The sequence below is a fragment of the Sapajus apella genome, unplaced genomic scaffold (assembly GCF_009761245.1).
Source record: "Sapajus apella isolate SASKATOON/1434 unplaced genomic scaffold, GSC_monkey_1.0 scaffold44, whole genome shotgun sequence".
Classification (NCBI taxonomy): Eukaryota; Metazoa; Chordata; class Mammalia; order Primates; family Cebidae; genus Sapajus; species Sapajus apella.
In genome coordinates, this window is record NW_022436984.1 from 15658278 (window position 1) to 15672507 (window position 14230).

At 36.9% G+C, this 14230-nt stretch overlaps 1 protein-coding gene across 4 annotated transcripts in view; it reads left to right on the forward strand.

The window, feature by feature from the left end:
- The window catches only part of EML4 (EMAP like 4), a 157660-nt gene that overhangs the window by 84666 nt on the left and 58764 nt on the right, over positions 1 to 14230 (forward strand). Inside the window, exons 3-7 of one of the 4 annotated variants that reach the window (XM_032239408.1) lie at positions 4315 to 4444; positions 8582 to 8755; positions 10616 to 10744; positions 12236 to 12261; positions 12452 to 12484. In XM_032239408.1, the coding sequence (XP_032095299.1) occupies positions 4315 to 4444; positions 8582 to 8755; positions 10616 to 10744; positions 12236 to 12261; positions 12452 to 12484 (492 nt within the window). The remainder of the gene's footprint in view (positions 1 to 4314; positions 4445 to 8581; positions 8756 to 10615; positions 10745 to 12235; positions 12262 to 12451; positions 12485 to 14230) is intronic. The other 3 variants (XM_032239410.1, XM_032239409.1, XM_032239411.1) reach the window with 3 other exon arrangements.

Here is a 14230-nt window from a genome sequence, read left to right on the forward strand (position 1 = left end):
AAAAAAAAAAAAAAATTAATCATTTCCAGAAGGTTTTCCATTTGCTTTGCCTAGATCCATTAGCTGAATTGTTATCTGTGGCATCTATGGCCTGACAAAATGTATTTCTTTCCTTTTCTTTTTGAGACAGAGTCTCGCTCGGTCGCCCAGGCTGGAGTGCAGCGGCCTGATCTTGGCTCACTGCAACCTCTGCCTCCTGGGTTCACACAATTTTCCTACCTCAGCCTCCCGAGTAGCTGGGATTACAGGTGCACACCACCACACCTGGCTAATTTTTTGTATTTTTAGTAGAGACCGGTTTCACTGTGTTGGCCAGATTGTCTCGAACTCCAGACCTCATGATCTCCCCACCTCGGCCTCCCAAAGTGCTGGGTTACAGGTGTGAGCCACCGCGCCAGACCACTGAACTCTTCTATCTGAACTCTCCCCTCTTTTGTTCTACATCCTGGCCACATCAAGGAGCTTTTTGTCTCCCCACCACCACCCACTCAATGCCACAATACCTACCCTCACTTTGCTGTTAGAGTGTTTCTGTTCCTTTACACATACTGCAATAGGATCCCAGTGTCTTATCACCTCCCTTTCAGATGGCTATTGTCCTTTTTTTTTTTTTTTTTTTTTTGTTGTTGTTGTTGTTGTTGTTGAGGTGGAGTCTTGCTGTGTCACCCAGGCTGGAGTGCAGTGGCACAAACTCGACTCACTGCAACCTCTGTCTCCCAGGATCAAGCGATTCTCCTGCCTGAGCCTCCCAAGTAGCTGGGACTACAGGTGTGTACCACCATGCCCACCTAATTTTTGTATTTTTGGTAGAGGCAGCATTTCACCATACTGGGCAGGCATACTGGGCTGGTCTTGAACTCCTGACCTCACAATCTGCCCATCTCTGCCTCCCAAAGTGCTGGGATTATAGGCATGAGCCACCATGCCTGGCATTTTTTCTTATTCTTTAAGGCCTTATTCTGCATTTCTTCAAGGAAGCCTTCCTTGAGTTCTGTGTCCCTAATCCTTACAGAATTATGTGTCCTTTCTTTGTACTTCCATGATACTCCATTGATATCTCTCTGTTACTGTACTTACCGCATGCTTCCATTGCCAGTGTGATTCTCCTTGAAGGTGTTGAATTACTTGATGTCCGTGACTGCCTTATACACCTTTGTAAACATAAGACTAGGATTATAATTGATCCTGAGTAAATATTTGATTGGTACATGGATGATGAATACATTTCAGTTTAGGCAAGCAGAGGTGACTAGCATATGCTGGAGAGAAGGATCATCCAGGTGCAAAAGTTCAGAAGAGTAAAAAGTACTTAATTTAGGAATTCAGAATAAACTGAAGCACAGGGTGTGAAATTTTTCAAGAAATGAACCTAGACTGGTAGGGCCCATAGTAGAACATTTTCTTCAGAACTTGTTAAGGAATTTAGTTTTCATCCTGAAGGTAGTAGAGAACCATTAAAGAATCTTAAGCTGAGAACTGACAGGCAGATTTGCAGTCATTGGTCCAAGATGCCTGTTTTTGACATTTTAACATCTTTGAAATTGTGATACATGTTACAATTGATGGCATCTTATAGTTCTAATAAGAAATACTTCTTTCTAATGATACTTAAAATAGTAGGGCATATTACAGTTAGTGGCATTAAAGTCAAAGATACATAGCATGTGTTAGGTCATTCTGGCACAGTGTAGAGATGCCATAGTGTAGGGTAAAACTGCAAGAAGAGACACTTGAGATAAACTCAGCATAATCTACAAGAGGAATTTGGTAGTGAAGATGTAGCCAATTAGTCATTTTGATATTAAGTACTTTCTAACGTACTAGGCACCATGCTTAAGAGTTATTTCAACTCTAATTCAAGAGTTATTAAGGTCATAATGTCAGGGGGAAAAAAAGGACAAAAAACAAAAATACCTTGACTCTTATCTCACACCATAAGCAAAAGTTAAGTCAAAATGGATCATAGACCTCAATGGAAGGGCTAAAACTTATATAAGAAAATATAATAGAAAATCTTAGTGACCTTGAGTTTGACAGAAATTTTATAAGTAGCATACAAACAAGCATAAACTGTAAGAGAAAAAATCAGTTAATTGAATTTCATCAAAATGTAAAAATCTTGTTCTTTCAAAGACTCTTTTGAAAATAAAAGGGCAAGCTACAGAATAAGACACAATATTTCCCAGGCATGTGTTTGTCGAAGGACTTTTATCTAGAATATTTGAAAACCTCGTATGCCTCCATTATTAAGAAGAAAGCCCATTCTTAAAGCAGCCAAAATGTTTGAGCAGTTGAAGTTGATATGTCATTTGAGGCATTGGTAAAGTAATGGTAAAAATGCCTATAATTTGTGGCCAGGGACAGTGCCTCATGCCTATAATCCTAGCACTTTCGGAGGCTGTTGCAGGTGAATTGCCTGAACCCAGGAGTTAGAGACCAACCTGGGCAATGTGGCAAAATCCTGTCTCTACAAAAAAAAAAAAAAAAAAAAAAATTAGCCAGGCATGGTGGCATGCACATGTAGTCCCAGCAACTCAGGAGCCTGAGGTAGACCTATGGATTGAGCCCTGGGAGGTCATGGCAGCAGTGAGCCATGATAATGCCATGTCACTGCCTGGGAAGCAGTGAGACCCTGTCTCCAGAAAAATAAAAAAAGGGAAAGACTAGAAAAGAAGAAAATTATAAATCCAAAGCTTAGCAGAGGGAAGAAAATAAAGATTAGAGCAGAGTAAATGAAGTAGAGAATAGAAAAACAGAATCAATGAAGCCAAAACACTTAATACCCTGTTGAGTTTTTTTTTTTAAGCTGAAAATAACAAGTATTGGAAAGAATATGGTGACATTGGAACCCTCATACATTACTGGTGAAATTGTAAAATGGTGCTGCCACTGTGTTGAACATAAAACAACTGTGACTCAGTAGTTCTACTCCTACATATATACTTAATTGAAAACAGGTGTTCAAAGGAACATTTTTACACAAATGTTTATGGTAGCAGTATTCCCATTAGCCAAAACATGGAAACAATCCAGATGGTCATCACCAAATTAGTGAAAAAACAAAATATAGTGTATATATACAATGTAATATTTTTCAGTCATAAAAAAGAATGAAATCAACATGGTGAACCTTGAAAACATTGTACTATGTGAAAGAAGCCAAGCAAGGTCTGGCTTCTTTGGAGGGGTGGAGTGTGGAGAGCAACTGCTTAAGGATACGTGGTTTCTATTTGGGGTGATTAAAATGTTCTGGAACTTGGTAGTAGTGATGGTTGCACAACATTGTGAATATACTAATTGTCACTGAAATATACTAATTGTCATTTTAAAATGGTTAAAGTGTTAGAACTATTTTACCACAATTTTTAAAAAGCTACTGATATAACAATAAGTAACTTGTTTGACATACTAGAACTAAGTCTGATGACCAGTGATATTTGCATAATTTGGGGGTTAATGTAACTTATATGTAAAAAAAAATTTTTTTTTTCTTAAGAGGTTTCAAAAAATAAATGCAGTAGGTCTCCTCCTTCCTGTCTTCTAATTCATTCAATATAATATAGGACCTACGAATCTATATTAAGTACCTTAGGTGATTATGATACAAATGACCTCTACCATCTTATTCTTGACAAAAATGCAGTGTCATACCACCATGTATGGAACTTCTTAAGGAACTAGATATTACTCGTGTGCATTTGAGAAAACCGAGTCCAAAATTTAAAAAATGTTCTCTATTCCCAAATCTTTACTTGACTCTTAGTATAGATAAGACTGTTTTATCTTGTGATGCTGAGTCTTCTGACCACACCAATATATCCATCACATATTTATTCCACTCCTTGTACCTGTAAGTTAAAGCAGAAGTTAACTTTATATACTTATGCTTTATTTATATGGAGTAACAGTCTAGAATTTAGTATTTATGATTTCTAGGATTTAAAATTTATGGTTTTAACAAACAAGCTATTTTTGAAGTTTCATGGCATGAGATTTATGGTTAGTTGAGGGACAAATTTGAATCACGTATTTTAAGGCTGCTTTGTGTGGTGAAGCCAACCATTTAGCTAAGAGAATTAGCCCAACTGTGTTTTAATAAATAAGTATGGCTTTCCTATAGGTCTGTTTTGATGGGATTAAGTCTTGAGACAGTGTCATGTGCTGCATACCAGGAGGAATTCTGCTCAAGAGTTATAAACAATATACTTTTTTTTTCTACCACCCCCTCCTTCCAAATGGACTTAATTTTAAAACTTAGACCTTTGAAGAGTATATTCAAATTTGATATAATTTTTTTTTCTTAATTATCTTTAGGCCAACCAAGCCCTCGAGCAGCTATTCCCATGTCCTGTATAACCAATGGAAGTGGTGCAAACAGAAAACCAAGTCAAACCAGCGCTGTCTCAATTGCAGGAAAAGAAACTCTTTCATCTGCTGCTAAAAGGTACCCGTTTGTAAAGGGGGAAAAGACTAACACTGCAAAATTGTCTGAATATGGTAGAGGTCTACTTTTAGAATGAATATGAAATAGAGCTGTTTGAATTCAAGTGAGCATGTCCTTTGAATTCTTAAACTGAATGTAGAGACATCTAGCCTATGCTCACTCAGTTTGTACTCATCATACCTGTCAAGTTGTGTAAGGAAGCTTTCCATTCTCACTAAAGAAAGAAAACAGTTTCATTTCCTGGTTTTGTTTTGTTTCTTTTTAACAAGTATTTATTGATAAATATTACTATATTTAAAGAAATTATATAAGTGCATTTTCCATAACAAGTGATATATTCGATACAGCATTTTAATTTTTTTATTTTTATTTTTTGAGGCAGAGTCTTGCTCTGTCACCCAGGTCAGAGTGCAGTGGCATGATCTCAGCTCACTGCAGCCTGCACCTCCCGGGTTCAAGTAATTTTCCTGCCTCAGCCTCCCAAGCAGCCGGGACTATAGGCGGGTGCCTGCACACTCAGCTAATTTTTGTATTTTTAGTAAAGATAGGGTTTCACCATATTGGCCAGGCTGGTCTCAAACTCCTGACCTCGTGATCCAACCACCTTGGCCTCCCAAAGTGCTGAGTTAACAGGCTTGAGCCACTGTGCCTGGTCTGATATAGCATTATTAAAGGGAAAATGGAATCTTTGATATATCTTTGTTAGTGGGAGGTAAAATGCTATTATAACTTTTATTCTTTAACCATAACTATAAAATTAAGGCTTAATTCAAAAATATAGTACTATCTGGGGTGTGTGTGTGTGTGTGTGTGTGTGTGTGTGTGTGTGTGTTTATCTATCTGTATGTGTTTTAGGGGATAGTGGTCAGGAGGGCTGTGGAATTACAGCAGTATAAGTTTCAGTGGATTACAGATTTGCATTCTTTATGTTCTTTTCATCAGTTAATTAATTTACTCCAATAAAAGTGCTGACAGAATTTTCCCCCTTTTGTAATTTCTAGCAAATTATTCGATGTAGAGTTTGGAGAGTCGATAGGAGATCAGCTACAAAATCTTACAACTGTTTTCTTCAAAGAATGAGTGAGGAAAAAACTTAAGTAATAAGATCATGTGTAACAATGTACTAATGGAAAATGCCACCTCAATAAACTAATGCCAGTGACCAAATTATTCATCAGTGTGGATTCATAGATACTTAATCAAACGGTTGACTACAGGAATGTTGAAAAAATACCAAGATCTTCAGCTCTTTTAAAAATTCCTTCTAGAGGCCAGGTGCAGTGGCTAACACCTGTAATCTCAGCACTTTGGGAGGCTGAGGCGGGCGGATCACCTGAGGTCAGGAGTTCGAGACCAGAATGACCAACATGGAGAAATCCTGTCTCTACTAAAAATACAAAATTAGCCAGGCGTGTAATTACAGGCACATGCCTGTAATCCCAGCTATTTGGGAGGCTGAGGCAGGAGAATCGCTTGAACCTGGCAGGTGGAGGTTGCAGTGAGCTGAGATCGTGCCATTGCACTCCATCCTGGGCAACAAGAGCAAAATTCCATCTCAAGAAAAACAAAAACAAAGATAAAAGTTCCTTCTAGAACACAGTCTTTGACATCGTTATTACGGAATCTAGACTTTCCCCTACAAAGAATGCTAAAACATATTACCTGTACTCCACTTTCAGTAGAAAAAGATAAACTATAAGAAAATGTTAGAAAAATTTAATACAATTTTAAGTAAACTTCCATGTTGTATCCAGTAATGGTTCAGATTCAGCCCATTTTCTTACATAGTTATTGTGCTGTTGCTGTGTAGTGATCAATATTATGCACATTAGTGATTCAATAATCCAAGGCTAGCTGAGCTTGTTAGTTTATGATCCAGGGTCCCTGTATTTTGCTTTTAAATCACCCAGAAGGAAAATGGCTCTTAGGTTGTACTGGGCCCACATAAAACTAGTGGCCTTTGTATTCTTGTTGAAGAACAGCAAGAAAGAAGTAACTTCTGTTTTTTGTTTTTGATTTTTGTTTTGAGAGAGTTGGACATACTGGAACTCAGCTTTTTAACTTCAGAGTTAATCTGGTACTCTTGAAGTAGAATTGTGTTTCCTAGCACCTGCTTTAAAAAAAACTGTACACGAAGTAGATATCAAGGGCCAGTCTGAAAGTCAGAAGTTATCAGAAGTGCATCAGATTAAGAAATGTCACTTGACATCAAAATGATACTACTTTAAACTATTATAATGTGATAAATTGTTTATACAATGTACATTTATTTAAAATGTTCTTGAACAGACTCTTGTTGATTATATACCTTAACAAATTACAGAATGTCCTTTGATTAAGAAATAGACATTTAGGGTTAGGCACAGTAGCTTACACCTATAATCCCAGCACTTTGGGAGGCCAAGACAGGCAGATCAGCTGAGGTCAGGAGTTTGAGACCAGTCTGGCCAAAATGATGAAACCCCATCTCTCCTAAAAATGCAAAAATTAGCTGGGTGTGGTGGTGGGTGCCTGTAATTCCAACTTCTGGGGAAGCTGAAGTGGGAGAATCGCTTTGAACCTAGGAGGCAGAGGTTGCAGTGAGCCAAGATCACACTACTGCACTCCAGCCTGGATGACAGAGCAAGACTTCATTTCAAAAAAAAAAAAGGAAAAGAAAGAAACATTTAATAATTTTCTACCTTTTCATCACTGGAATTCAAGTCTTGATTCCACCAGCTTTGTAATATTGTCGAGAGTGTTTTCAGTATAAGTACACTTATCCCGTGTGGTTGGGAATAGCAGGTGTTTTATTGACCAAGAGCCAAAGTACAGAATCAAAAGAATTTGTACATAAATATATTTTAACATAAAATATATTCACCTATATTCACCAATTTTTAAACGAAAGACCAATCCTCCTACCCTCTATATATGTATCCCTGATTAAATTCCTTCTTGACTGTCTTTCATAAAATATACCCATAAATAACTTTTTAAAATTTTTAGTTTGATTTCTTAGAAATTAAATGAGTAAGAAATTAAAACTCTGACAGAAGAGTATGTTAGAACCCATCTCTCTTTCTTTGATTTTTTTTTTTTTTTTTAAGAGACAGGCTCAAGTGATCCTCCTGCCTCGGCCTCCCAAAGTGCTGGGATTAGAGGTGTGAGTATGCTTTATCAGCCACCACACCCGGTCTCTGTGGTTTGTTTTGTTTTGTTTTGTTTTGTTGTTGTTTTACAGAAGGAATCTCACTCTGTCGCCCAGGCTGGTGTGCAGTGGCATAATCTCGGCTCATTGCAATCTTCACCTCCCAGGTTCAAGCGATTCTCCTGCCTGAGCCTCCCAAGTAGCTGGGATTACAGGCATGTGCCACCATACCCAGCTAGTTTTTGTATTTTTAGTAAAGAGTTTCACCATGTTTCCCAAACTGGTCTTGAACTCATAACCTCAGGTAATCCACCTGCATTGGCCTCCCAAAGGGCTGGGATTACAAGTGTGAGCTACCATGCCCAGTTGCCTCTGTGATTTTTTAAAATTGTGTCATTCACACTAAGCAATTTTGTTTAATAACTTATTTTTTTATAGTCTTTTCAGAGCATTAAACTTCATTTTCATAGAAATTGCAATTCTCTTTGTATTTAATTAACCTACATAATTAAAATAGCTGGCATAAACAGATTTGGGGAAAAACTTAAACTCTTGTTAAGTTTAAAACTCAGTTGACAGGAGTAGAAGTATACAGAAAAAAAACAGGAATTGGGGAATAATCTATTAAACATGAATATTTAGTGTTCCTTTGGCATCAGTCAGTATGCTTTACACAGGTAATCCTCTGATTTGGGTAAGTTGAGGTCAGTTAAGAGACCTTCCTTTGTCCCCCAAAATCTGCTAAGATGGCAAAATATATTAGAGATCATTTCTTTCTAAAGGGGCAGTCTTCACGGGATGTATTGCCTTAGAATTTTCATAAATTCTTCACTGAAGATGTTAATAGCTTCTGGAATTTTCAAAGAAATATTTCCCTTATTGAATGAAAACATTGCAAATTGTATTAGCTGTATGGCTTAGGGTTTTGAATTATATAATAATCACTTTTCTGTCGTTTGTTTTTTTGTTTAAATGTGTATTGTTCCATGTTATACTTTATTTTACAGCGGTACAGAAAAAAAGAAAGAAAAACCACAAGGACAGAGAGAAAAAAAAGAGGAATCTCATTCTAATGATCAAAGTCCACAAATTCGAGCATCACCTTCTCCCCAGCCCTCTTCACAACCTCTCCAAATACACAGACAAACTTCAGAAAGCAAGAATGCTACTCCCACCAAAAGGTTTTAACTGTCCCCAAGTACAGAGCTAGGCAATGGTTGTAATGATACCTAAATTATGTGACTTGGGGAAAAGTTAGCTATCCAAGGATTCCTAGAGAAGAGGCTGGTGGCTTTATTTTTCCCTTCTACATTGCTTATAATTTATGCTTTATAGCACATTGGGGAATAAAGAATTTAGGTCACAACTTCTCAGTTAAAACTGGAAAAGAAAACTAAGTTATGAACGATCTGATGAAGGCAGGAATAACCTAGTCTAAATCCAAAAAATATATTCCTGACCAAATTTTTGAATACTTTTTAAATTTGTGTATCACTGTGCATAAATTTATAGCCATGGTTAGAAAATGGCTGTATGTAATTGTCCTCACTATATTTTGGCATCATTACAACCTTCAACCTGCAAGGGCCCATCTCAAGTGGCTCCTGATTGTGGCTGCATCTCAGTTTCAGTTTTGGGTCTTGGGAGGATAAGTTCTTGCTTGAGTAGAGAAATGAATCCATTTCACCTGGTCTTTTCTATGCTAAAGGCTTGCTTAAGGGCTTCTCTCTGTGTCCGTAATAATTAATATTTTAAAGTTATGAGAAGGGAAAAAGGGAGAAACATTCTAACAATGTGTGTGAGCCTAAATTGAGAATCTAAACCTGCATGCTGGGAGTTCAGTGTTACAGCTGCCTCCTAATCAAATACTGAGACCAACCTAATTAAATTTGCCTGTTTAGAAATGCTTATTCAAGCCTTATGATTAGGCATAGACATACTTTATCATCAGCTTGGAAATCTTAGGAAACTATTAAACCATTTCCAGAACTGGCTAGAATTTTAACAAAATAAATGACAACCATTCCTAAAAGATGTATATTTTTATTTGATCAATTTAATATTTTGCCTCAAATCGCTAGTGGAAATTGGGGAAACCAAAATCCCTTCACTTGATTGATGCATGTTTACCACTTACAAAATCCTTTGTGTGTCTCATGCAGATTCTTACCCTATCTAAATGGTTTGTAATTTTTCTGCCTGGTTTCCTGTGGAGTTTTTTCTTGGATATAGCTTATTAATATTGCATAACTTTGGATTGTATGTGGTTTAAGGTGGCTTTTTATAATTGGTCTCTTTAAGGTTCTGATTTCACTTGATATCTTCTTTGTCCTAGCATCTTTTTTTCAGCTTCTTGAGGTCTCCTGGAAATGTGCTTGCCCTTCTAAATTGCTCTGTGGATATACTGTTGCAAGAAGTATTGGAGACTGGATGAGTTTGAGGATAGTTAGCAATGCAATGAAAAAATAATTTGTAAAGAAACAAATTTCACTTTCAAGTATAGGAAATCAGGATTGCTGATAACCACATTCTTATGTAAAGTCTTGTTTATTTCTGATCATTGGTAAAATTGTCCCTAAAGATATAAACAAGAGTTTATACCTTGTTATATTTAGAAATTGTCATTTGTACCATATGTAATGTAAATACTTGAGGACATAATTGCACAAAAAATGAAAGTGGCAGCCTTATAAAATTCAATCGTCATGAAAAAGTACAGGATTTTTGTAACTACAAATTATAAGAAATATTACTCAAATGTAAGGAAATAGGTTTTTTTTTGTTAACAAAAGTTTTTTTTTTTTAATTAGATAATATTTGATCTGGTGAATCTTCTGAGTGATACAGAAAATTATTATACAGATTTGGTGGTTGCCTTGTTTAACTCCTTCACTCATCCAGGCAAACTTTCAACTAATCCTTCTCTTTTCTGGATTAGCTTTAAGGAAATGTTAATTGCTGCTTTTGTGTTCTGTTTAAACTGTCAATTACGTATCTTTGCCACTCAGAATTTTTCTCTAAGAAATTAATGTTCTCTCTAGCATAAAACGACCATCACCAGCTGAAAAGTCACATAATTCATGGGAAAATTCAGATGATAGCCGTAATAAATTGTCAAAAATACCTCCAACACCCAAATTAATACCAAAAGTTACCAAAAATGCAGACAAGTAAGTATTGTTATTTCTTCATTATATTTGAAAAGTAATAATTCTTTGGCTATTATGTTTGCATGTACAGTTATGTATGTCTGGTTTGAACATTTTTTTTTTTTGAGACGGAGTCTCACTCGGTCACCAGGTTGTCTTGGCTCACTGCAACCTCTACCTCCCAGGTTCAAGCAATTCTCCTTCCTCAGCCTCCCTAGTAGCTGGGACTACAGGCACACACCACTATGCCCAGCTAATTTTTGTATTTTTTGTAGAGACAGGGTTTCATCATGTTGGCCAGGATGGTCTCGATCTCTTGACCTCATGATCTGCCTACCTTGACCTCCCAAGGCATGAGCCACCACACCCGTCCTTGGTTTAAATCTTTTTAAAAATGGTGTATTATAACTTAAACTTCCCTTACTCGGTGTATGTTTTCTTTCAAGTCTTCTACAATAAGTTGTACCTACTAATGCTCCCCAACTCAAAAAATATGTCTTTTTTTTTTTTTTTTTTTTTTTTGAGACAGGGTCTCACTCAGTCACCCAGACTGGTGTGCCATGGTACCATCATGATCACAGCTTGCTGTAGCCTTCACCTTCCTGGGCTCAAGTGATTCTCCTACCTCAGCTTCCTGGATAGCTGGGACTATAAGCACGTGCCACCATGCCCAGCTAATATTTTTGTGTTTGTTTGTAGAGACAGGGTTTCGCTATGTTGCCCAGGCTGGTCTTGAACTCCTGGACTCAAGCAGTTCACCTGCTTCAGCCTCCCAAAGTGCTAGGATTACAGGCATGAGCCACTATGCCCAGCCAGCTAATAAATTATAATCATACAAGATTTGAGTATTTTTTATAAGTTATTTTTATACTTTCACTGTTTAGATGCTCTTGTGGGATATTCATTGTTTTATAAAATAGCGTATATTAGTAGTTGATCAGTGAGAAACTTTAAAAATACTGATTTCTTACTTTCACTTGTAGAGATTTATCTAGGTTATAGCCTAAGCATTGAAGCTTTTATAGTTTCTTTCTTTTTTTTTTTTTGAAAAAAAGAAAGAAAAGAAAAAAAAAATGAATAAAGGAGAGAAAGAAAGAGGAAGAGGAAAAGGGAGAGAGAACGGGAGTGTTGCTTTATTGCCCAGGCTAGAATGCAGTCTAAAAATGGGTATTGAAAACCTCTTTTATGCCAATAATTGTGGTTAATAATGGAGAGAGGAAAAAGATGAGGGAAGAAAATAACAAACAAGCAGCAAACCAATATTTCATTTAAATCTGTGAGTAGGAGTGATGTGGTACTGATAAGAGTGTATATTTTGTGTGTTTGAAGTGGAGAGTTTTATAAATGTTTATTAAGTTTACTTGTTCTGGATCTGAGTTCAAATCCTGGATATCCTTGTTAGTTTTTCTGTCTCGTTGATCTGTCTGAAGCTTTTGCAGTTTCTTGAGGTGATTCTAATGGTCAACCATATAAAATTATAAAATAAATGTGTTCCTTAAATTCCTTTTCTAGGCATAAAGATGTCATCATCAACCAAGGTAAATTTAAAATGCCTTTAAAATTTTTTATTTTGCTTTTTTATTTTTTGCTAATTGAAAAGAATATTGACTTATTTTCATTCCGTGCACTTTATTAGCTCATAGTAAGCAAAGAGAAGTGCGTTACTATAGTCATTTAGGAAAATACCCAATTTTTATTGTAAGATAATGTCATTTTTGTCTCAACCAGCAAAAATGTCAACTCGTGAAAAAAACAGCCAAGGTAAGAGTAAGCTACGCAGTTGGTTGCCTTCTAAGTTAATTTCTTCTTGGATCTCTTATTTGGCTTTTCATTATTTGTGCTGCCTGACTTTTCTCCTGACAAAGGAAGTATGGTGATTTGAACTAGGTTAATCCAGCTACATTTTACTTTTTATTTTGTTTTGTTTTGTTTTTGAGACCTAGTCTCACTCTGCTGCCCCCGATGGAGTGCGGTGGCGCAATGTTAGCTTACTGCAACCTCCGCCCCCTGAGTCAAGAGATTCTCGTGCCTCCCAAGTAGCTGGGGACTGCAGGCATGTACCACCACACCTGGCTAATTTTTGTATTTTTAGTAAAGATGGGGTTTCACGATGTTGGCCAGGCTGGTCTCAAACTCCTGGCCTCAAGCAATCCTCCCACCTCAGCCTCCCAAAGTGCTGGGATTACAGGCGTGAGCCACAACACTTGGTCCGGCTACATTTTTAAAAATCCATCTTTCTTCTGAGAGCTCTGAAAATTCAAGGTGAACAGTAAAAATACAGTTTTACAAAGAGAGAGAAAATACTAGAGGAGTTTTCTTCCTTAAAAAGAAAGTTAGAAAAGCCATTTAAAAGATTGATAAATTTTAACTCAGTTTCCTGTCTTGCCAACTTCATTGCAAATAATCACTCATTTCTTGATGCTAAGGCTGAAAATATAATGAGTCTAGCAAATCCATTTCCTCTTAAGTTTTTCTTTTATATTAATTGTAACTTCTGGCTACTTGCTGTTATTGGCTTTTCCTGACCAAAAAAAAAAAAGAAATTGGACTTTTTGCAAGTGTGTATTTAATTTAATTGCAGTGTAGGTAAGTTTTATACCTCAGTTTTACATTCTCTTTAGATTGCCTGCAAATTTAATTGAAGCATGCTGTTCTTAATGAAAGCATGACCTTTCTGTGCATGGTTTTCACAGCTCATTTCTCTGTGTCATAGTTAGTCTTATTTTCTGGTCTATTATAGTAACAACTACAACATGGTTAAAAATTTTTTTAGATATTTAACTTGATTTCTGTGGATTTTTACTTTTTTGGTTCTAAAAGGAAAGAAAGAAATATTTGTAATCATCTTTGAGTCTTGTTTTTACATAGACATTCTAAATGAAGTTGAATTTTGCTGGCATTCTTCTTTAGTAGGTTTTACTTTCTCCCTTTTTCAATAATACAACATAGATTAAGTAATATTGAGGCACTTTCGAGGAAAAAATGAAATTTTCTTTATGAAGATAATTTTTTTTTTTTTTTTGAGACGGAGTTTTGCTCTTGATGCCCAGGCTGGAGTGCAGTGGTGCCATCTCAGTTTACATTAACCTCCACCTCCGGTTTCAAGCAATTCTCCCACATCAGCCTCCCGAGTAGCTGGGATTACAGGTATGTGCCACCATGCCTGGCAATTTTGTATTTTTGGTAGAGATGGGGTTTCTCCATGTTGGTCAGGCTGATCTCGAACTCCTGACCTCGGGTAATCTGCCCGCCTCAGCCTCCCAAAGTGCTGGGATTATAGGCATGAGCCACTGCACCCAGCCTGGAGATAATTCTTAATACATTATATATGAAAACTTTTAAGGGAGAGGATCTTGCTCTGTTGCCCAGGCCGGAGTGCAGTGGCACTACCTTGGCTCACTGCAGCCTTGACCTACTGGGCTCAAGCAGTCCTTCCACCTCTGCCTTCCAAGTAGCTGGGACTATGGACGCGTGCCACATATCTGGCTGATTTTTGTATTTATTGTA